Below are 23450 nucleotides of genomic sequence, written 5' to 3' on the forward strand. Positions count from 1 at the left end.
AGGTTTATTTCTCTCAAATATTGTCCACAAATCTGTCTACATTTGTGTTAGTGAACACTTCTTCTTTGCTGAGATAATCCATCCACCTCACAGGTGTGGCAGATCAAGATGCTGATTAGACAGCAGGATTTTTGCACAGGTGTGCCTTAGGCTGGCCACAATAAAAGGCCACTCTAAAATGTGCAGTTTTATCACACAGCACAATACCACAGATGTCACAAGTTTGGAGGGAATATGCACTGGTCATGTGACTTCAGGAATCTCCACCAGAGCTTTTGCCTGTGAATTGAATGTTCATTTCTCTACCATAAGCCATCTCCAAAGCTGTTTCAGAGAATTCATGAAGGAGACTGTGTGAGGAAAATGGTGGTCACACCAAATACTGACTGGTTTTCTGACCCCCCTGGACCACCCAATACAGTGAAAGTGCACATTTTAGAGTGGCCTTTTATTGTGGCCAGCCTAAGTCACACCTGTGCAATAATCCTGCTGTCTAATCAGCATCTGGATCTGCCACACCTGTGAGGTGGATGGATTATCTCAGCAAAGGACAAAGGAGAAGTGCTCACTAACACAGATTTAGACAAATTTATGAACAATATTTGAGAGAAATAGGCCTTTTGTGTACATAGAAAAAGTTTCAGATCTTTGAGTTCAGCTCATGAAAAATGGGAGCAAAAACAAAAGTGGTGCGTTTATATTTTTGTTCAGTATATATATGTACCATTTTCAAGTTGTCGTCGTAGTGATGGGCCAGTTCACTGAGCTGCAGCTCCAGCTCTGCAGCCTCCTGTTTGATGGCTTCCCTCAGCTCCTCTATGTCTTGAATCTTCTCCCTGTGTGAGACACAGACGGCGCTTACATTTACTGTACATTCAGTCTGACAGGGAATAACCAACTGTTTTCTAAAGTGGTGTTTATGACAGCGGCGTTTATGTGGCTGAGAGCGTTTCCTCTTTAATTCGTCTGCTGCTCAGTCTGCATTCTTCTACTTTGAATAAAGACACCAGACTTTGAGACCTGTCTACAGAAATATACACTTCATTCAGGGAACACATGTACAATTACATTTAATGGCTTCATTTTGGAGCTTTTACATTAGTTTCCTATACTTGTTCATTATCAGTTATAGCTTCATAAACTACATTTTTCATAGTGTTTCAAACTGCACATGCTCAGTGACACTAGATGAGTCTGGTCCTGTGGTGTCATCTGTCAGAAAGATGATGTGCAACAAGTTGAAGTTTTATTATGCTACTAAACAAATGTATAGTAATGAAGATGTGCAGGAATATACATATGTTGGTACATATAAGTTATAAAGTAATATCATGTAATATCATTTACTCATTGAGTATTTGAAAATAAAACAGGCAAGAGTTGAAAGAAGAATGACGTTGATTTGAAAGGTGTGTTAAAATTACTACATCCCTGCACGTGTGTATGAGAAGGGGGGGAGGAAAAGAAGAAGAAGAAGGAAAAAAAAAAAAAAAAAAAAAAAAAAAAAATATATATATATATATATATATATATATATATATATATATATATATATATATATATAGATACATACATATATACATACATATATAAGACAACAATTGTAGAATATGTATGAGACTGAGACTGTTTGTCAAAGAATTTTTTAAATAAATGTTTATAAAAAGGCAATGGCTACAACTACTACTACTACTATTACTACTACTACTACTACTACTACTACTACTACTACTACTACTACTACTACCACTACTGTGGCACGAACTATGGGTGTGTCTATTTCCACAGACCAATCAGATGTTCTCATTTGTCCCAGAGCCAATCACAGATCCTGTTCCATGAACTCATTTCTCCTCTTGTTGCCACAGTACTGTGGTCACATATGCAGTATACTTCAGTTCATTCTGTTGTGTATTTGTACTACTACAGTACTGTGGTCACATATGCAGTATACTTCAGTTCATTCTGTTGTGTATTTGTACTACTACAGTACTGTGGTCACATATGCAGTATACTTCAGTTCATTCTGTTGTGTATTTGTACTACTACAGTACTGTGGTCACATATGCAGTATACTTCAGTTCATTCTGTTGTGTATTTGTACTACTACAGTACTGTGGTCACATATGCAGTATACTTCAGTTCATTCTGTTGTGTATTTGTACTACTACAGTACTGTGGTCACATATGCAGTATACTTCAGTTCATTCTGTTGTGTATTTGTACTACTACAGTACTGTGGTCACATATGCAGTATACTTCAGTTCATTCTGTTGTGTATTTGTACTACTACAGTACTGTGGTCACATATGCAGTATACTTCAGTTCATTCTGTTGTGTATTTGTACTACTACGGTACTGTGGTCACATATGCAGTATACATCAGTTCATTCTGTTGTGTATTTGTACTACTACAGTACTGTGGTCACATATGCAGTATACATCAGTTCATTCTGTTGTGTATTTGTACTACTACAGTACTGTGGTCACATATGCAGTATACTTCAGTTCATTCTGTTGTGTATTTGTACTACTACAGTACTGGGGTCACATATGCAGTATACTTCAGTTCATTCTGTTGTGTATTTGTACTACTACAGTACTGTGGTCACATATGCAGTATACATCAGTTCATTCTGTTGTGTATTTGTACTACTACAGTACTGTGGTCACATATGCAGTATACTTCAGTTCATTCTGTTGTGTATTTGTACTACTACAGTACTGTGGTCACATATGCAGTATACTTCAGTTCATTCTGTTGTGTATTTGTACTACTACAGTACTGTGGTCACATATGTAGTATACATCAGTTCATTCTGTTGTGTATTTGTACTACTACGGTACTGTGGTCACATATGCAGTATACTTCAGTTCATTCTGTTGTGTATTTGTACTACTACGGTACTGTGGTCACATATGCAGTATACTTCAGTTCATTCTGTTGTGTATTTGTACTACTACAGTACTGTGGTCACATATGCAGTATACTTCAGTTCATTCTGTTGTGTATTTGTACTACTACAGTACTGTGGTCACATATGCAGTATACTTCAGTTCATTCTGTTGTGTATTTGTACTACTACAGTACTGTGGTCACATATGCAGTATACTTCAGTTCATTCTGTTGTGTATTTGTACTACTACAGTACTGTGGTCACATATGCAGTATACTTCAGTTCATTCTGTTGTGTATTTGTACTACTACGGTACTGTGGTCACATATGCAGTATACTTCAGTTCATTCTGTTGTGTATTGTACTACTACGGTACTGTGGTCACATATGCAGTATACTTCAGTTCATTCTGTTGTGTATTTGTACTACTACGGTACTGTGGTCACATATGCAGTATACATCAGTTCATTCTGTTGTGTATTTGTACTACTACGGTACTGTGGTCACATATGCAGTATACATCAGTTCATTCTGTTGTGTATTTGTACTACTACGGTACTGTGGTCACATATGCAGTATACTTCAGTTCATTCTGTTGTGTATTTGTACTACTACGGTACTGTGGTCACATATGTAGTATACATCAGTTCATTCTGTTGTGTATTTGTACTACTACGGTACTGTGGTCACATATGCAGTATACTTCAGTTCATTCTGTTGTGTATTTGTACTACTACGGTACTGTGGTCACATATGCAGTATACTTCAGTTCATTCTGTTGTGTATTTGTACTACTACAGTACTGTGGTCACATATGCAGTATACTTCAGTTCATTCTGTTGTGTATTTGTACTACTACAGTACTGTGGTCACATATGCAGTATACTTCAGTTCATTCTGTTGTGTATTTGTACTACTACAGTACTGTGGTCACATATGCAGTATACATCAGTTCATTCTGTTGTGTATTTGTACTACTACAGTACTGTGGTCACATATGCAGTATACATCAGTTCATTCTGTTGTGTATTTGTACTACTACAGTACTGTGGTCACAGTTCATTCTGTTGTGTATTTGTACTACTACAGTACTGTGGTCACATATGCAGTATACATCAGTTCATTCTGTTGTGTATTTGTACTACTACAGTACTGTGGTCACATATGCAGTATACTTCAGTTCATTCTGTTGTGTATTTGTACTACTACAGTACTGTGGTCACATATGCAGTATACTTCAGTTCATTCTGTTGTGTATTTGTACTACTACAGTACTGTGGTCACATATGCAGTATACTTCAGTTCATTCTGTTGTGTATTTGTACTACTACAGTACTGTGGTCACATATGCAGTATACTTCAGTTCATTCTGTTGTGTATTTGTACTACTACAGTACTGTGGTCACATATGCAGTATACTTCAGTTCATTCTGTTGTGTATTTGTACTACTACGGTACTGTGGTCACATATGCAGTATACTTCAGTTCATTCTGTTGTGTATTTGTACTACTACGGTACTGTGGTCACATATGCAGTATACATCAGTTCATTCTGTTGTGTATTTGTACTACTACGGTACTGTGGTCACATATGCAGTATACTTCAGTTCATTCTGTTGTGTATTTGTACTACTACGGTACTGTGGTCACATATGCAGTATACTTCAGTTCATTCTGTTGTGTATTTGTACTACTACGGTACTGTGGTCACATATGCAGTATACTTCAGATCATTCTGTTGTGTATTTGTACTACTACGGTACTGTGGTCACATATGCAGTATACTTCAGTTCATTCTGTTGTGTATTTGTACTACTACAGTACTGTGGTCACATATGCAGTATACTTCAGTTCATTCTGTTGTGTATTTGTACTACTACGGTACTGTGGTCACATATGCAGTATACATCAGTTCATTCTGTTGTGTATTTGTACTACTACAGTACTGTGGTCACATATGCAGTATACATCAGTTCATTCTGTTGTGTATTTGTACTACTACAGTACTGTGGTCACATATGCAGTATACTTCAGTTCATTCTGTTGTGTATTTGTACTACTACAGTACTGGGGTCACATATGCAGTATACTTCAGTTCATTCTGTTGTGTATTTGTACTACTACAGTACTGTGGTCACATATGCAGTATACTTCAGTTCATTCTGTTGTGTATTTGTACTACTACAGTACTGTGGTCACATATGCAGTATACTTCAGTTCATTCTGTTGTGTATTTGTACTACTACAGTACTGTGGTCACATATGTAGTATACATCAGTTCATTCTGTTGTGTATTTGTACTACTACGGTACTGTGGTCACATATGCAGTATACTTCAGTTCATTCTGTTGTGTATTTGTACTACTACGGTACTGTGGTCACATATGCAGTATACTTCAGTTCATTCTGTTGTGTATTTGTACTACTACAGTACTGTGGTCACATATGCAGTATACTTCAGTTCATTCTGTTGTGTATTTGTACTACTACAGTACTGTGGTCACATATGCAGTATACTTCAGTTCATTCTGTTGTGTATTTGTACTACTACAGTACTGTGGTCACATATGCAGTATACTTCAGTTCATTCTGTTGTGTATTTGTACTACTACAGTACTGTGGTCACATATGCAGTATACTTCAGTTCATTCTGTTGTGTATTTGTACTACTACAGTACTGTGGTCACATATGCAGTATACTTCAGTTCATTCTGTTGTGTATTTGTACTACTACAGTACTGTGGTCACATATGCAGTATACTTCAGTTCATTCTGTTGTGTATTTGTACTACTACGGTACTGTGGTCACATATGCAGTATACTTCAGTTCATTCTGTTGTGTATTTGTACTACTACGGTACTGTGGTCACATATGCAGTATACTTCAGTTCATTCTGTTGTGTATTTGTACTACTACGGTACTGTGGTCACATATGCAGTATACATCAGTTCATTCTGTTGTGTATTTGTACTACTACGGTACTGTGGTCACATATGCAGTATACATCAGTTCATTCTGTTGTGTATTTGTACTACTACGGTACTGTGGTCACATATGCAGTATACTTCAGTTCATTCTGTTGTGTATTTGTACTACTACGGTACTGTGGTCACATATGTAGTATACATCAGTTCATTCTGTTGTGTATTTGTACTACTACGGTACTGTGGTCACATATGCAGTATACTTCAGTTCATTCTGTTGTGTATTTGTACTACTACGGTACTGTGGTCACATATGCAGTATACTTCAGTTCATTCTGTTGTGTATTTGTACTACTACAGTACTGTGGTCACATATGCAGTATACTTCAGTTCATTCTGTTGTGTATTTGTACTACTACAGTACTGTGGTCACAGTTCATTCTGTTGTGTATTTGTACTACTACAGTACTGTGGTCACATATGCAGTATACATCAGTTCATTCTGTTGTGTATTTGTACTACTACAGTACTGTGGTCACATATGCAGTATACTTCAGTTCATTCTGTTGTGTATTTGTACTACTACAGTACTGTGGTCACATATGCAGTATACTTCAGTTCATTCTGTTGTGTATTTGTACTACTACAGTACTGTGGTCACATATGCAGTATACTTCAGTTCATCTGTTGTGTATTTGTACTACTACAGTACTGCGGTCACATATGCAGCATACTTCAGTTCATTCTGTTGTGTATTTGTACTACTACAGTACTGTGGTCACATATGCAGTATACTTCAGTTCATTCTGTTGTGTATTTGTACTACTACAGTACTGTGGTCACATATGCAGTATACTTCAGTTCATTCTGTTGTGTATTTGTACTACTACGGTACTGTGGTCACATATGCAGTATACATCAGTTCATTCTGTTGTGTATTTGTACTACTACGGTACTGTGGTCACATATGCAGTATACATCAGTTCATTCTGTTGTGTATTTGTACTACTACGGTACTGTGGTCACATATGCAGTATACTTCAGTTCATTCTGTTGTGTATTTGTACTACTACGGTACTGTGGTCACATATGCAGTATACTTCAGTTCATTCTGTTGTGTATTTGTACTACTACAGTACTGTGGTCACATATGCAGTATACTTCAGTTCATTCTGTTGTGTATTTGTACTACTACAGTACTGTGGTCACAGTTCATTCTGTTGTGTATTTGTACTACTACAGTACTGTGGTCACATATGCAGTATACATCAGTTCATTCTGTTGTGTATTTGTACTACTACAGTACTGTGGTCACATATGCAGTATACTTCAGTTCATTCTGTTGTGTATTTGTACTACTACAGTACTGTGGTCACATATGCAGTATACTTCAGTTCATTCTGTTGTGTATTTGTACTACTACAGTACTGTGGTCACATATGCAGTATACTTCAGTTCATCTGTTGTGTATTTGTACTACTACAGTACTGCGGTCACATATGCAGCATACTTCAGTTCATTCTGTTGTGTATTTGTACTACTACAGTACTGTGGTCACATATGCAGTATACTTCAGTTCATTCTGTTGTGTATTTGTACTACTACAGTACTGTGGTCACATATGCAGTATACTTCAGTTCATTCTGTTGTGTATTTGTACTACTACAGTACTGTGGTCATATATGCAGTATACATCAGTTCATTCTGTTGTGTATTTGTACTACTACAGTACTGTGGTCACATATGCAGTATACTTCAGTTCATTCTGTTGTGTATTTGTACTACTACAGTACTGTGGTCACATATGCAGTATACTTCAGTTCATTCTGTTGTGTATTTGTACTACTACAGTACTGTGGTCACATATGCAGTATACTTCAGTTCATTCTGTTGTGTATTTGTACTACTACAGCACTGTGGCTACTGATGGAAGAAGTACTAATTAGTGATAGTATATATTATACAGTAGGAATCATTGTTGTAACTACTCTATATGTAGTTTTACGGTCTTCTTTGCTCTGTGCAGTCAGTGAGGCTGGAGAAGGTGGGCGGAGCTACAGGTTAGATGCAGCAGGGTGATGTGTTCTTGTCAGTTCTGTGTCAGTTCTTGTCAGTTCTGTGTCAGTTCTGTGTCAGTTCTGTGTCAGTTCTGTGTATTCAGGGCTGTGGTCCGAATTCTGCACTTTGAACGTTGTCCCAGTGGCTGATTTATATCAATGTTGGCTTTACCTACTGATCCCCTTGGTGCTGTGCCCCCCCCCCGTTTGAAAATCTTCATGCGAGAAAAAAAGAAAGAAAAAAAAAAAAAAAAAAAAAAACCCTCCTCCAACCAGGAGTTGAACCAGAGTGTTGTGCATCACAGGCTGATCCGTGACAGAGTGAGCTAAATGTCAGTGTACTGCAGTTTGACCTGGTTACTATCTGAGTGTCTTGGTACTTTTTCAGGATGTGAGTTTCCAGTGTAGACATGATATAACGAGGGCGCTGATTGGCTCTGTGGTAACAGACAAACCCATATGGTGTACAACAGTACTGTGTCAGTAGCCACTTCATTAAAAAAATCACTACATAAAATGATCAATACATGCAATATTTATCATGTATGAAACTGTGTGTGTGTGTGTGTGTGTGTGTGTGTAATATAAAATGAAGGCAATGTGGGATAATTTGGCCTTTTACAAACAGTAACATGTGATGATATGAAGTACAGTAATAGGAGGAGGAAACAGGCTTTGAAAGGACCCGTGTGCAGGAGCCTAAACACAGCCGAACAGGTAAACCACTGAACATGGATGTGAAGTGAAGCCATCAAACGTTCACGTTATCAGGAAAATCTGCTTCTCCCGGCGATTTATTCAAACACTGTTTAGAACCTTCCGTGCCTGCAGAGTGAATCCCAGTCATAGACTGAGGCCCCTTTAGGTTTCAGAGTCCTGGCCCAGGTCCGTCCAGTCCCCCTGCTGCGTACCTGTCCTGGTCTGTGAGTGCGCTGTAGACTGCAGCCTGGTCCTCCGACAGCTGGTCCTCCATGGTGGAAAGCACCGACCGAAACTGCTGCAGACACAGAATCATCTCCTCCAACTCATGCAGAGAATACTGAGGAAGAGGAACAGTACGTAAGTAGATGTCCTTTAAACACCGTCCACAGCACAAAGGGGGGGGGACAAAAGGATTTAGCCTTTATTTAAACAATTAAAGACCCACTGGAAGAGTGACGTGGCTGACAGCAACAGACGTCACGATAATAAATACGAGTTAAAATGACAGATTTGAAGCCATAAACTAAAATAAGCAGGAGTTTCCAGACGTGTAAACAGTTGGATTATTTAAAGGTGAGTTGGTCATTTCAAAACACAGGCAGTGTTTAATGGTGTCACTGTCTGATGAATAAGGGAAATAAAAGCAAAACAAATGAGTTCCAATATTCTCAGTTGACTTTTAGAGTGTTCCATATGGGGGGGGGGGGGGGGGCAGCTCAGATCAGTCTGAACACAAACCCGCGTAGGTACAAAGGAACCAGACCAAGGAGAACCTGAACCAGAATCCTTCAGGGGGTTTACCCAACTGGTCTACAAAGTACTGAGGGGCCTTGGACCCAAATCCATCCTGGACCTGTTCGTTCCCTATGAAGCATCCAGAGCCCTGAGGTCATCAGGAACCGTCTACTGTGTGTTCCCAAAGTCACAACCACACAAAGTGAAGCAGCATCCAGTCCTTCTGCTCCTCAGCTGTGGAACAAACTTCCTGAATACCTGAGGTCTGCTCAAACTGTCAGCTCATTGAAATCAGGCCTGAAAACACTTTTTATTTACTGCAGCTTTCCCTTAAAAGATTAAATAATGTCTTTTACATGAATTTTAAAATCACATTTTATCACTGATGATTTTAATGTCTATTCTAATTTAATGTTAATGTCTTTCTAGTTTAACTTTCTCTCATCTTAAATGTGTTTTTGTGTCTCTCCTGTGACGCTTTTGTTTTATGTAAAGCACTTTGAATTGTCCTGCACATAAAATGTGCACTACAAATAAACTTGGCTTGCCAAAGATAGTATCATATAGATGCAGATATTATCCTCTGCATTTTGCATTTTTTCAGTGTAAATCATGTATTTTCCTATATTCAATTCACAGGATCATGTAGATGTTCATAGAAGCTGAGTAAATTTAGAGGTAATTTAATCAAACAGAACAAAAACTGAAGAAAACATGACGTTTTCAGCAAAATATATCATTAATTCTACATAAAAACAAGTGTCTACAACAACCACTGTCCATGGATTTTACTGGTGAATCAATGTTGTAGAAGATGACGGTGTTTCCATGGAAACTACAGAAACAATGGCTGCATCCGAAAAAGACAACTGATAATACTGAAAAGGTGTAGAACTGCATTTTACCTCAATTATTTACATGTGCTGTTAGGATTAAACAGTTTAGATCGGAAGATGCTTTTGGGGAATTTAAGGGTTAAGTTTGACAAATGGTTTTAAAAAAAAAAAAAAAATGAAGTCACACTTATTGACTGTAATTTAGAGAAGATTTTGTCATAAAGTGTTAGCTTAGGTATAGTAATAATAATAATGACTTGTAATTATTCTCTGTATGTGAATTATTCACATTAATTCTAATATTATATTAATAGATGGTATTGAATTAAAGCCCACAGGACTGGAGAGTGTAAGAGAGACTGAAGAGAGCTCTACACATGCAAATGAGACGTTCATATGTAAATGTTAATGTGTCATTTCAAAGGCCTCCGTGTCAACAACTATGGTAACATGGCAACAAACTCATTGTTCAAATCAAAGTGCACACATCGTGACTGGATGAAAATGAATGTGTCAGAGTTCATTCCTTTCTCTGTTTCCATTACAGTGAATATGGTTCATTATGGTCTGTGAAAGGAAGAGCCTGCATAATATGACTTATCTGTACATAATGGTTTTTAACTATATTTTAAAATGCTTTTTATTGCATGGAGCATGAGGGTGCAGATATGTTCCACAGGTAAATCTATCCGTTCAACCGGTGACGCAGATATAACAGGTGGACAGATCTGCAGAACAAATGTGTCACATTCACAGACTAAAAAACAAAAAATGTCAAAAATAGTGGGTAGGGATGTGACGATTAACGGTATAACGATAAACCATGGTAAAATTTCTGACTGTTAATATTACCATTTAAATTCTAATTATCATGATAACTGTGTTTGATTACCGCACTTTGAAAAGAAAGAGAGAGAGCGAGAGAGAGAGAGAGAGAGAGAGAGAGTGTGTATAACGGTGTATGTGTGACATTCTGAATGATTCGATCTGAAAATAGTCACAACAGCTCCACTCTGACCTGTCCAACTACTGTTGATCCCCACTCAGGCATCGATAGGAGAACTGATAAGGAATTGGACTGCTGAGCAGAATGGACAATGGCACTGGTACTGAACAGATGGGATCAGTTCCACCCCTAGTGCAGATATCTGTTCTGTCCATAACGTTCCATCTTTAATGTACATTTGTATGTTTGATGTTTACATGTTGAATGTTTCTGCCTCAGAAAGTACATTGTGTGTGTTATTTTATTTGTTTTTTCAAAAATACAACTTGGCTTAATTATTTTAGTGTGTATAAGTACTTTTTGAAAATTTTGAGCACATTTCAAGAATACCGTGATAATAATCATAACCGTGATAATTTTAGTCACAATAACCATGTGAAATTTTCATACGGTTACACCCCTAATAGTGGGTGATCCATTCTGTTTAAATGTGAAACTATGTATTTGGGTAATCTACTGTTTGAATCATGGAACATCAAAGATAAAAAACTGCTGACTACAGTATCATTGGCTGCCAGTAAGAAATCTGTCCCCAGGAAAAGGTTAAAAGTAGAACCACCCACCACTGATGAACGGACTGGGATTGTCTATGAGGTTTGTGTTCTGGAGAACATATCTTACTCCCTCAAAGTTGAAAATGTTATAAATGGACTGAGTATGTAAAAGATCTGGTTTCATTTGACTGTACTGGTGCTTCGTGTGAAGCTACCCTACTTTTCACCTGATGTTTCGATTGTATGAGGGGGTGAGCCCCCCTGTTCTGTTTTTTCTGTAATTGCTTCAACTGGAAAATTAAAAGGAAATCCTGGAAGGGCAGTACGGACACACACACTCAAACTTGCTGCATCCATCCCTTTATATGTTCTGGAATGACTAAAGCTGGAATTAATTTATGTGATGGACATTGGCCTTTCCAAATAAAAATAAAAAGATAATTAAAATAAATAAACAGATAGTAAATAAATAAATAGTGGGTGCTTTCTCTTTTGCACCGTGTGGGGCAGTGCTCCAATTTCGTTGTAATGTGTACATAGTATGTTGGTGCAATAACAATAAAGATTTATCCTATCTTTCATCTGACAGCTGTAGACATCATGTGTCCCAAAATTTATGTCCATAATAGTTTAACATCAGTCTTTCCTTAAAGTTTAATGGTAGATTTTTCTTCCTCAGTCAGATGTGATGAAAGTAGATGGTTCGATGAGGAAGAAAATTATTATTCACAGTCAGAGCAGGAAAAATATTAAAGACATTTAGAGGAAGAACATTAAAAAAAAACAATGTTGAGAGAAATGAAGTAAAATTCACCTGTGAGGTATTTTGAAAGCAAAGATAATTTAAACCAAATTAACCAATGCAATGATATTTATACCACTATAAAACTATATTCTGACATTTCTTCCCATTGGAATTATAAGGGTCTATCTGACATTTTTGCCAAAATTGACTCACTCACATATTCTTCATATTGGATGGGTTACTTTCAAAATGTGATGTGTATTCTATTTGTTTTCGTATTTTTTTTTACCTTGTTTTAAAACAAAAAGAAAAGCTCTGCTGCAAAATCAAACTCTATCTTGGTTCAATAAGGTTCTATCTGCAAGCCAATCAGAATTTAGAAATGACACCAGGCACTAATCAGGTCTGTGGTGGGAACAGCAGAGGGGGGACACCAGATGAAACTTTACTGACAACAGCACTTTTCAGTCAGTATTGTTTTGCAGGGACGCACCGACACCGATACCAGTATCGGGTCTGATACTCAGTATGTGTACTTCTACTCGTACTCGTAAAAGTACTCCAATACAACCACACCAATTCACAGTTCAGTGCAGAGGAGGAGTAGTGTCAGCAGTGTGGAGACTGAACTAAATAAACGACGGTGTCAAAAGTAACGTTAAAGACACAGACAGATACGGACACAGCGTTCTGTCCGTCCTCTGCGTACATTCCATTTGTTTTCCAGGTGCTGGCGGATGAGTACCCAGACGGAGAATACCAGCAAAACCGTGGAGGTAGAGGATGTGTTCAAAGAACCACTGTGTGAGTTAGAGACAAACTACTGACACATTTAGGACAACTACCCTCAGAAATATCAGCATTACTATCACAGTAGTGTTCCCTCTGTCGTCTACAGGTTTGTTTTTACCTCCGCCAAGGAGGTCTGTTTTTGCCAGGGTTTGTCTGTCTGTTTGTCTGTCCGTTAGTGTGCAACATAACTCAAAAAGTTATGGACAGATTTGGATGAAATTTTCAGGGTTTGTTGGAAATGGGATAAGAAAGAAATGATTAAATTTTGGTGGTGATCGGGGGTGGGGGGGCCACGGGGGGGGGGGGCGCAGACCAGAAAATTTCATCCAAATCTGTCCATAACTTTTTGAGTTATGTTGCACATTAACGGACAGACAAACAAACAAACAAACAGACAAACAAACCCTGGCAAAAACATAACCTCCTTGGCGTGGGGGGGGGGCCACTGATCAGCCTTGGCGGAGGTCTGCGCTCTCCAAGTGCTTCTAGTTACTGACTTTCTTCTTCTTCTTCTCATAAACTTTCCTCTTCTTCGTGGTATTTGTCCAGTATGGTTAATTCAGAGCGGCGCCCCCTGGTGGATTAACTGACAAACGCTCATTCCAACACATTAAATGTCAGTAGCAGCACTTTGTTCCAGTCAGACTAATGACAACGACAATAAAGCACATTTACAAAAGGAACGAACAACTGGAATGGGATTATTAAGGACAAGTATTGGTACTCAGTATCAGCAAGTACTCAAATGTAAGTACTCGTACTCGATCTGGACAAAAGTGGTATCGGTGCATCCTTATTGTTTTGTATCCCTGACCCCTGTTAGAAAACAAACACCAGAATTCAACGTGTCCACACACTTTTGTCCATTTGTGGACTTTACAGACAATGGCGTCATACTCACTGGGATGCTGAGCAGAGGCTGTTGTCTGTTGTAAGTGTTGTGAGTGCAGCAGATGCACTGACGATCACAGCAGCACAGGGACGCTTCTCCTCTCCCATCGTCCCGCCACAGTCGCTCCTCATCGTCTTTTCCGCTCCTTTCCACTTTCCCTTCTTCATGAGGCCACAGGCCAGTGTCCACAGACATGGACAGTGTTGGGTAACTTCTAGTTATTCCAGGTGGACAGTAATTTGACTGCCAATCATCGGACAACAGAGGGACGGACGGAGAGGACAAAGACATCCTGGCTGGTGTTTGTGTAAGTTCTAAAGCGCCTGTGGACACGGTCACTGTGTCTGGGAACGTGTGGGAAGCACCATGTGATCGCTTATTTGTGCGAGTCTTCTGGTGAATGCGTAGATCTGTCCATGATTGCACAGCACGAAAAGGAGTGGAGGTGTCCAAGCGGAGACGAGCGGGGACGGCTGTGTGCTTTGAGTCATTTATGAAGGGAACGTCCTTCCTTTGTACAATATGAGAAGACGGACAGGAAGACATCTGGACCGAGACGGAATGGTTGGGTGGCTTGTGCTCAGGGGTTGTGGAGGTCAGTGAGTCTGAGTGGACAGTGTGGGTCTTCACAGCTGCTCCATGGTCCACGTCCTCAGATGCTGAGGATGATGAAGGTTTCACTGTGGCTTTGTCTGTTAATGAATCTGCATCTAGAGAAGCGTCAAATCTGGAAAACAAAGGATTTCCAGGAGCATCATCTAAGGCCTCAAAGCTTTCCGACTGAGGGGTCACATCAGAAACCTGGACCGGTTCAGCCCAGTATGCGTGACCCGCAGAGTCCAGCTCCTGAAAAAAGGCCTCCACATCTCCATATTCACCTTCTGAACCGTCCACAGAGGTTTCAAACACCTGGTCCAAGCTCTCAATCTCAACCAGATCAGACACCTTTGGTGCCTCTGACACCTTCTCAGATGAAACGGAAGAACTTTGATTATATTCATTATCTTTGCGATCTATGTCCACTTGAAAGACTTCACTGGATTCTTTCTGTTTGGTTTCCGTCAAAAGCTCCTCACACGTATCAGAGGGGATTTGTGGATCTGTCTCTCTCTTATGATATTCTTCCTCCGAGACTAACCTAGAACTTTCTGTCAGACCTGCAGAACTTTCTGTCTTTAAACTGTAAATGTCCGTTTGTGTCTGTGCTGGGTCACTGTGCCTCTTGTCTTCCTGGTTTTCATTCCTTTGAAGGCGTTCCTTCGAGTCAGACAGAACATACGCCTCTACATGAACACCATCGTGGACAGGAGAGACAGATTCGTCTTGTTGACACAAGGACGGCTCAACAGCCGGATCAATCACAACATCTGTACTATCAGAGGCTAACGACGTTGATTTGCACAGTGGAACGAGAGGATCAAATTTAGAAGAATCTAAGTAGACGCAGGAGGGCTCTGTCCCCTGGAAATTAGAAGAAGAGGAAGAAGGTGCTGCTTTCTTTTCCATTTTTGCATCAGAATGTGGGGTAGGGAGTTCCTCAAGGCTCTGTATTGGAGACTCAGCCGACGAGGTCGATGGAACTAAAGGGGAGTAGGGGACGACAGTTGAACTGCCGTCTGAGTTTGGGTCTTCCTGGGGGGGTTTACCTCCTTGGTTCCGACAGGTGGAGTCAGACTGTGCAGCAGCTGAAGCAGAGGTTGGAGGTGATCCGGTGGAAATAGAGACACTCTGAGACCCAGTGGAAGATGTTCTGTCAGAGTCAAAGGAACGAGTGGGGGGGGCAGGGGGTGAAGTGGGGGGGACAGGGGGTGAGGTGGGGGGGACAGGGGATGAAGTGGGGGGGACAGGGGGTGAAGTGGGGGGGACAGGGGGTGAGGTGGGGGGGACAGGGGGTGAAGTGGGGGGGACAAGGGGTGAGGTGGGGGGGACAGGGGATGAAGTGGGGGGGACAGGGGGTGAAGTGGGGGGGACAAGGGGTGAGGTGGGGGGGACAGGGGATGAAGTGGGGGGGACAGGGGGTGAAGTGGGGGGGACAAGGGGTGAGGTGGGGGGGACAGGGGATGAAGTGGGGGGGACAGGGGATGAAGTGGGGGGGACAGGGGGGGGGACAGGGGGTGAGGTGTCCTTGTCCTGTGGTTGAACGTCCTCTGCAGCTGCAGTCACAGAGGCAGGTTGTAATGGACAATATGGAGGATCTACAGAAGTAGAGGATGCAGGATCAGAGACAGATGTGGTCTGGAACTGTGGAGTGGAAGAATCAGGACCATGGTCCACGTAGACTGGATCAAACAAACAAGCAGGTGAAGCCAGGGGATCCAGATCTGGCTGTGAGTCCATGTCTGAACTGTCAGGTTTCATGAGGAAAGGGGGTGAAAGGACAGCACTGTCATCAGCAGATGATGGAGGGGGAGTAGAGGAGGAGCTCTGAGGGGGGACCGCTGGCCCGTCGCCGTCGGTGACGCCTCCAGACCGGCCCAACAGCACCTGCAAACACACAAACAGAACCAGAACCACACTCAGGGACAGACGTTTGGGCTGGAAACTGGACCATACACAACCACAGCGTCAACATGAGACATTTGTAGTTCCAACTCTGTTGTATTCTTTAATATGTCAGAAATGTATTTTAACAGTTTTTTTATTTACTTTGTCTGATGTGTAATTAATTAGATTTGTTTGTGTTTAGGTATTTTAAATCAATACTTGTAAAATATTGCATGTTTATAACCTTGTGCTATCTTTTCAGATAAGATTAGATAAAATAAGATGCAAGAAAAACAAGATAAGATAAAACAAGATGAGATGAGATAAGATAAGCAATGATAAAACAAGATAAGATAAGACTATTTATCCCACTGTGGAGAAATTTCACAGTTAACAGCAGGAACAAACAGCTGCAGGTATAAGGACAGGTAGAAAAACCACAAATGAGTGAACAATGAAAAAAACATAACATGCTGCACACTAAAACCCCCCAACCAGAAAGGACAGACAGACAAAATGATTACAGTACCCTTTCAGCCAGTCGACTGAGGGGTAAAAACAGAAAAATAAGACATTTGGTGTTTATATAAATACAGAATAAGAATTAAAGTTAAATAGTATTTCCTTATTTACAGTGGGGTTGCACATACCCATGGTGTGACATGGGGAGGTGGGGGGGTTTACTGAGAACTGTTGTTGTAAGGTGAATGTGTAACATCTGTCCAGTTACTGCAGATGGAAAACAGACAGTATTCTAACTCTGGTTCATTTACAGCAATGTGAGTTAATGTACAAAGTCCCTGTTAAATAAACCAATAAAATAAATCTACTACTGTCAGTGCAAACCTGTGATTGGAGCTAAAAACAACTATCGAGATTCAGTAAAAAGGGCCCAAAATAAAACGAGCTCTGAAAAGGCGTGGACATGATCACTTTTGCTCCTGATCGAACTGCTTCAGTATTTATGGGAGTTCCTGTTTCCAAGCAAACATGTTCTGGGGGTCAGTATTGAAATGAAGTGCGCACCGTGATTTACTAAGGTTTGCAAATGTTGACTTTAGAGCTGAAACCATTAATCAACTCGAACTGATTAAAAAATAAATTAATTAATTACAATTTTCCTGAATCAAAGCTTTGTTTCCTTCTTTTCTCTGCTGTTAAACATTGGTTCCACTGTTGTGTTTCACACGGACGCTTATTGTGACGCACAAAGAAAAGAAGCTTCAATTCAGGAAAATTGTAACAGAATATTTCTTTTTAATCAATTCGAGTAGATTAATTGAGTTGTGAATTTTTGTAATCGATTCGAAGCAATTAATCGATTAATTGTTTCAGCTCTAATCAAATGTACCTGCCATGTCAGGCTTAAACATACTGTTTTCCAACTTGACAGATCTTGTAAATGACTGATACTAGTGGAGCCACAAAAATTAAACTGTTTGTGAGAAATGTATATTTACTACATGATCCATGTTTTTGACATCTGCAAATACAGTTTTATTACACTTTAAGTTGATGTTTATTTTGCTGAAATAAAATGAAATGTTTCACAACTGTGAGTATTATTTTTCAAAAAAATGGAAGAAGGAAGCAAAAATCCCACGGTGAATGAGCTGACCTTGATTAAAGCTGGTCTTGGTGAGGCCTCTGGTGGAAGTGATGGGATGAAGGGCTCTTCCAGGAAACCACTGCTGTCGGACTGGACGCTGTTGGCCCGAACCACGCCACGCACTGCACCAGCAGAACACAGGAAGCAAAGGAACTGCATCAGAAGGAGTCTGCGTTCAAGGTTTCATCTCAAAAGAAAAACCTGGAGCTGCATCTTATACCACAGACGTCAAACATACGGCCCGTGGGCCAAAACCGGCCCACCAAAGGGTCCGGTCCAACCCAAAACCGACCCACCAAAGAGACCGGTCCAACCCAAAACCGACCCACCAAAGAGACCGGTCCAACCCAAAACCAGCCCACCAAAGGGTCCAGTCCAACCCAAAACCGGCCCACCAAAGAGACCGGTCCAACCCAAAACCAGCCCACCAAAGGGTCCGGTCCAACCCAAAACCGGCCCACCAAAGAGACCGGTCCAACCCAAAACCAGCCCACCAAAGGGTCCGGTCCAACCCAAAACCGGCCCACCAAAGAGACCGGTCCAACCCAAAACCAGCCCACCAAAGGGTCCGGTCCAACCCAAAACCGACCCACCAAAGAGACCGGTCCAACCCAAAACCAGCCCACCAAAGGGTCCGGTCCAACCCAAAACCGGCCCACCAAAGAGACCGGTCCAACCCAAAACCAGCCCACCAAAGGGCCCAGTCCAACCCAAAACCGGCCCACCAAAAAGTCCGGTCCAACCCAAAACCGGTCCACCAAAGAGTCCGGTCCAACCCAAAACCAGCCCACCAAAGAGTCCGGTCCAACCCAAAACCGGCCCACCAAAGAGTCCGGTCCAACCCAAAACCGGCCCACCAAAGGGTCCGGTCCAACCCAAAACCGGCCCACCAAAAAGTCCGGTCCAACCCAAAACCGGCCCACCAAAAAGTCCGGTCCAACCCAAAACCGGCCCACCAAAGGGTCCGGTCCAACCCAAAACCGGTCCACCAAAAAGTCCGGTCCAACCCAAAACCGGTCCACCAAAGAGTCCAGGGCAAAAAATGCAAAAATTACACAGAAGATATTAACAATCAATGGTGTTGAACTTATTTTAATTCAGGTTCCACATTCAGACCAATGCGATCTCACATGATAATTCCCATGTTTTCTTTTTGTTTTAGTGCAAAAAATAACATTACATTATGAAAATATTTACATTTACAAACTATCCTTTAACAATAAATGTGAATAACCTGAAATGTCTACAGAAAATTTGACTTAATTCTAACAATATTCTGCCTGTTACTAAATGTTTTGAACTTTTGTTATGTTATCTTATGGTATTATTTTACATGAGCTCAAATTGGGCTGAATGTGGAAGCTGAACTAAAATGAGTTCGCAGGGAAATGTCAGCCCTTGTGGTTGAAGGTCTGGAAAAAAAACCTTATTAAATAAGCGTCACCCACCAGAATCTGCCCATCCTGTGAAACTCCCTGTGACACTGCTTTCATCGAAACTGTGGACCTGGAGGAAAAATTAGATATTGTCAATAAACTTTAAATATTACAGCATGAAGTACAACCCAGCTCAGTACAAACAACAACTGTCCTATTTTAACATGTTCAGTTTTTATGGATGCAGTAATATAATGTGTAACATATTCTTATGAAACATACAAACAGATGACATTTGGATTTTGTTGATAGCGTTCAGGACTTTCAGTCATTTGAATGACAGTGGACGAAAAATGTGGCACCGCAGACACACTGGTCCTCAGAGGGTTAAACTGTTACTGCGCTCATGAGTCCCAGAGCGTTCACTACAGTGGACTGTAGTGGACTGTAGTGGACTACAGTGGACTGTAGTGGACTGTAGTGGACTGTAGTGGACTACAGTGGACTGTAGTGGACTGTAGTGGACTACAGTGGACTGTAGTGGACTACAGTGGACTACAGTGGACTGTAGTGGACTGTAGTGGACTACAGTGGACTGTAGTGGACTGTAGTGGACTGTAGTGGACTACAGTGGACTGTAGTGGACTACAGTGGACTACAGTGGACTGTAGTGGACTGTAGTGGACTACAGTGGACTGTAGTGGACTGTAGTGGACTGTAGTGGACTGTAGTGGACTGTAGTGGACTACAGTGGACTGTAGTGGACTGTAGTGGACTGTAGTGGACTACAGCAGACTGTAGTGGACTGTAGTGGACCACAGTGGACTACAGCGGACTGTAGTGGACTGTAGTGGACTACAGTGGACTGTAGTGGACTGTAGTGGACTACAATGGACTACAGTGGACTGTAGTGGACTGTAGTGGACCACAGTGGACTACAGCGGACTGTAGTGGACTACAGTGGACTGTAGTGGACTACAGTGGACTACAGTGGACTACAGTGGACTGTAGTGGACTACAGTGGACTACAGTGGACTACAGTGGATTGTAGTGGACTGCAGTGGACTGTAGTGGACTGTAGTGGACTACAGTGGACTACAGTGGACTGTAGTGGACTACAGTGGACTACAGTGGACTACAGTGGATTGTAGTGGACTGCAGTGGACTGTAGTGGACTGTAGTGGACTACAGTGGACTACAGTGGACTGTAGTGGACTACAGTGGACTACAGTGGACTGTAGTGGACTACAGTGGACTACAGTGGACTACAGTGGATTGTAGTGGACTGCAGTGGACTGTAGTGGACTGTAGTGGACTACAGTGGACTGTAGTGGACTACAGTGGACTACAGTGGATTGTAGTGGACTGCAGTGGACTGTAGTGGACTGTAGTGGACTGTGGTGGACTACAGTGGACTGTAGTGGACTGTAGTGGACTGTGGTGGACTACAGTGGACTACAGTGGACTACAGTGGATTGTAGTGGACTGCAGTGGACTGTAGTGGACTGTAGTGGACTACAGTGGACTACAGTGGACTGTAGTGGACTACAGTGGACTACAGTGGACTGTAGTGGACTACAGTGGACTACAGTGGACTACAGTGGATTGTAGTGGACTGCAGTGGACTGTAGTGGACTACAGTGGACTGTAGTGGACTGTAGTGGACTGTGGTGGACTACAGTGGACTGCAGTGGACTGTAGTGGACTGTGGTGGACTACAGTGGACTGTAGTGGACTGTAGTGGACTGTAGTGGACTGTGGTGGACTACAGTGGACTACAGTGGACTACAGTGGATTGTAGTGGACTGCAGTGGACTGTAGTGGACTGTAGTGGACTACAGTGGACTACAGTGGACTGTAGTGGACTACAGTGGACTACAGTGGACTGTAGTGGACTACAGTGGACTACAGTGGACTACAGTGGATTGTAGTGGACTGCAGTGGACTGTAGTGGACTACAGTGGACTGTAGTGGACTGTAGTGGACTGTGGTGGACTACAGTGGACTGCAGTGGACTGTAGTGGACTGTGGTGGACTACAGTGGACTGTAGTGGACTGTAGTGGACTGTAGTGGACTGTAGTGGACTGTGGTGGACTACAGTGGACTGCAGTGGACTGTAGTGGACTGTGGTGGACTCCAGTAGTCTGAACTGGCCTTTAACTGTCTGGAATGGGCCTGTTTGTTGGTTTTCTTCATTTGAATGCAGCTGTGTTTGAAGTACCTTCAGCGTCTGGTACTTCTTCTGTCATGTGACTGGAGCTCTCGGCCTTTGTTTGCACAGTGAACACTGTTCCTACCACTTGATGTTTTTTCCTCCATGTCACCGTTTATCTCGAAGTCCTGGAAGATCCTTCCTTACCTCTTCCATTTCAAAGGACTCCCTGGCCTGGCGGGGGCTCTTCCTGACACTGGGCTCGGTCCCAGCTCTGAGCGCTCCCTCCTGGATCCTGGACTCCTGGTCTGAGTAGGGTCCAGGTCCTTGCTCCTCCTCCTCCAGAGGATTGAGACCCACCTCCTGTTTCAGACCAGGTGTGACCCCCCTTCCCAGTGAAAATGTCATCTCCAGGTCCTGCTGGGACGCCGGTCCTCCTGTCCATGGTCACTTCCTGGGTGGTGTGGTTGTGGATTTGGCTCAGTGACCTCTTGGACGCTCGCCGGAACAGCATTCCCACACGCTTCCTCCTTTCCCGAGCCTCAGCGGGTAAGTCTGATGACACTAACGAGGAGAAGGCTGTGGTGACCTGCTGAAGCACCTCCAGCTGTCTGAAGCGATCTGATGACGGACGAGAAGAGGACGGCAACCACAAAGGCTTTATTAGTAGTGTTATTAATAATAATAAAGTAGTATAATTCTGATTATCCTGTGATTATTAAACTAACTATAACTACATATATATATATATATATATATATATATATATATATATATATATATATATATATATATATATATATATATATATATATGAGTAGGAAAACAATAACCAACTATAAAACCATCAGCTGTCACAGTATGACACACACCTGATGGTTGGTCTTCACTTCCTATGTTTCTACCACATGATCTTTGACTGTGAACCAACAGCCTGTCAAATGTTTGTTGTGCAAATGTGTCATGAGGTTTATCAGTACTTTAAATCTGTCACAGGAGCTCATTTCTAGGTTTGAAACAGGCGGTACAGTCGGGTACTCTGTCCAGACATGAAGCCCATCCACGGTGCTTATTATTGGATTTTGTTTTGGTTTCATTCATTTGTGAAGTACTGGTCATACATCTAAAACTCACTGCTGACATCTGGGTTCTCCAGGTCCAGTCGGTTCTTCTGGGCTTCCAGAAACACCTGCAGGTTTATCCCTCTTGCCTGAGACTGATGGTTGATGAAGCGAGCTGGGATGCGACCAGAGAGATCGGGTTCATCGCAGCCAAAACCCAGGTCCAACAGCAGCTCCTCTGGGTCGTCATTCCACAGATTCAGGATGTCCATCACACTACCAACACAGAGCAGGCGAATGGACACGGACACATTTAAGCCTTCAAACCCAAACATCCACCGCCCACCTAAACCATGCACTGATGTAAGTGTTTAGTACAGATGCTTCAGATCAGACCGGCAGGATGTGGAACCTGAACTCAAATCAGTTTGACAGTCCTGACTAGGGCTGCACGATTTTGGCAAAAAAAAAAAAAAAAAAAAAATCCAGATTTTTTCCTCTAAAAACTCGATTTTCAATTTTGATTTTTAGGTAAAACTACAAAAGACATCAGAAGTCAACATGTTTTGTGAGCAGCCCACTATGCAAGGCACTGTTCTGACCTCCAATCTGTGATGGGATCACGTGATGAACCCACAGAAGTTTATTTTTTCTTAATTAAATCTTTATTGAATGAAGTAGAGTAT

At 41.6% G+C, this 23450-nt stretch overlaps 1 protein-coding gene across 1 annotated transcript in view; it reads right to left on the minus strand.

The window, feature by feature from the left end:
* Window positions 1–23036, minus strand: part of LOC115411683 (flocculation protein FLO11-like) — a 28964-nt gene extending 5928 nt beyond the window's left edge. The window contains exons 1-8 of the mRNA XM_030123893.1: window positions 22838–23036; window positions 22155–22324; window positions 21911–22066; window positions 19623–19680; window positions 18184–18296; window positions 14091–16565; window positions 8791–8918; window positions 725–836 (exon numbers count right to left, since the gene is read on the minus strand). Of these exons, the coding sequence (XP_029979753.1) occupies window positions 725–836; window positions 8791–8918; window positions 14091–16565; window positions 18184–18296; window positions 19623–19680; window positions 21911–22066; window positions 22155–22324; window positions 22838–23036 (3411 nt within the window). The remainder of the gene's footprint in view (window positions 1–724; window positions 837–8790; window positions 8919–14090; window positions 16566–18183; window positions 18297–19622; window positions 19681–21910; window positions 22067–22154; window positions 22325–22837) is intronic.
* Window positions 23037–23450: the final 414 nt, after the last annotated feature.

This window comes from Sphaeramia orbicularis, chromosome 20, assembly GCF_902148855.1.
Source record: "Sphaeramia orbicularis chromosome 20, fSphaOr1.1, whole genome shotgun sequence".
NCBI lineage: Eukaryota > Metazoa > Chordata > Actinopteri > Kurtiformes > Apogonidae > Sphaeramia > Sphaeramia orbicularis.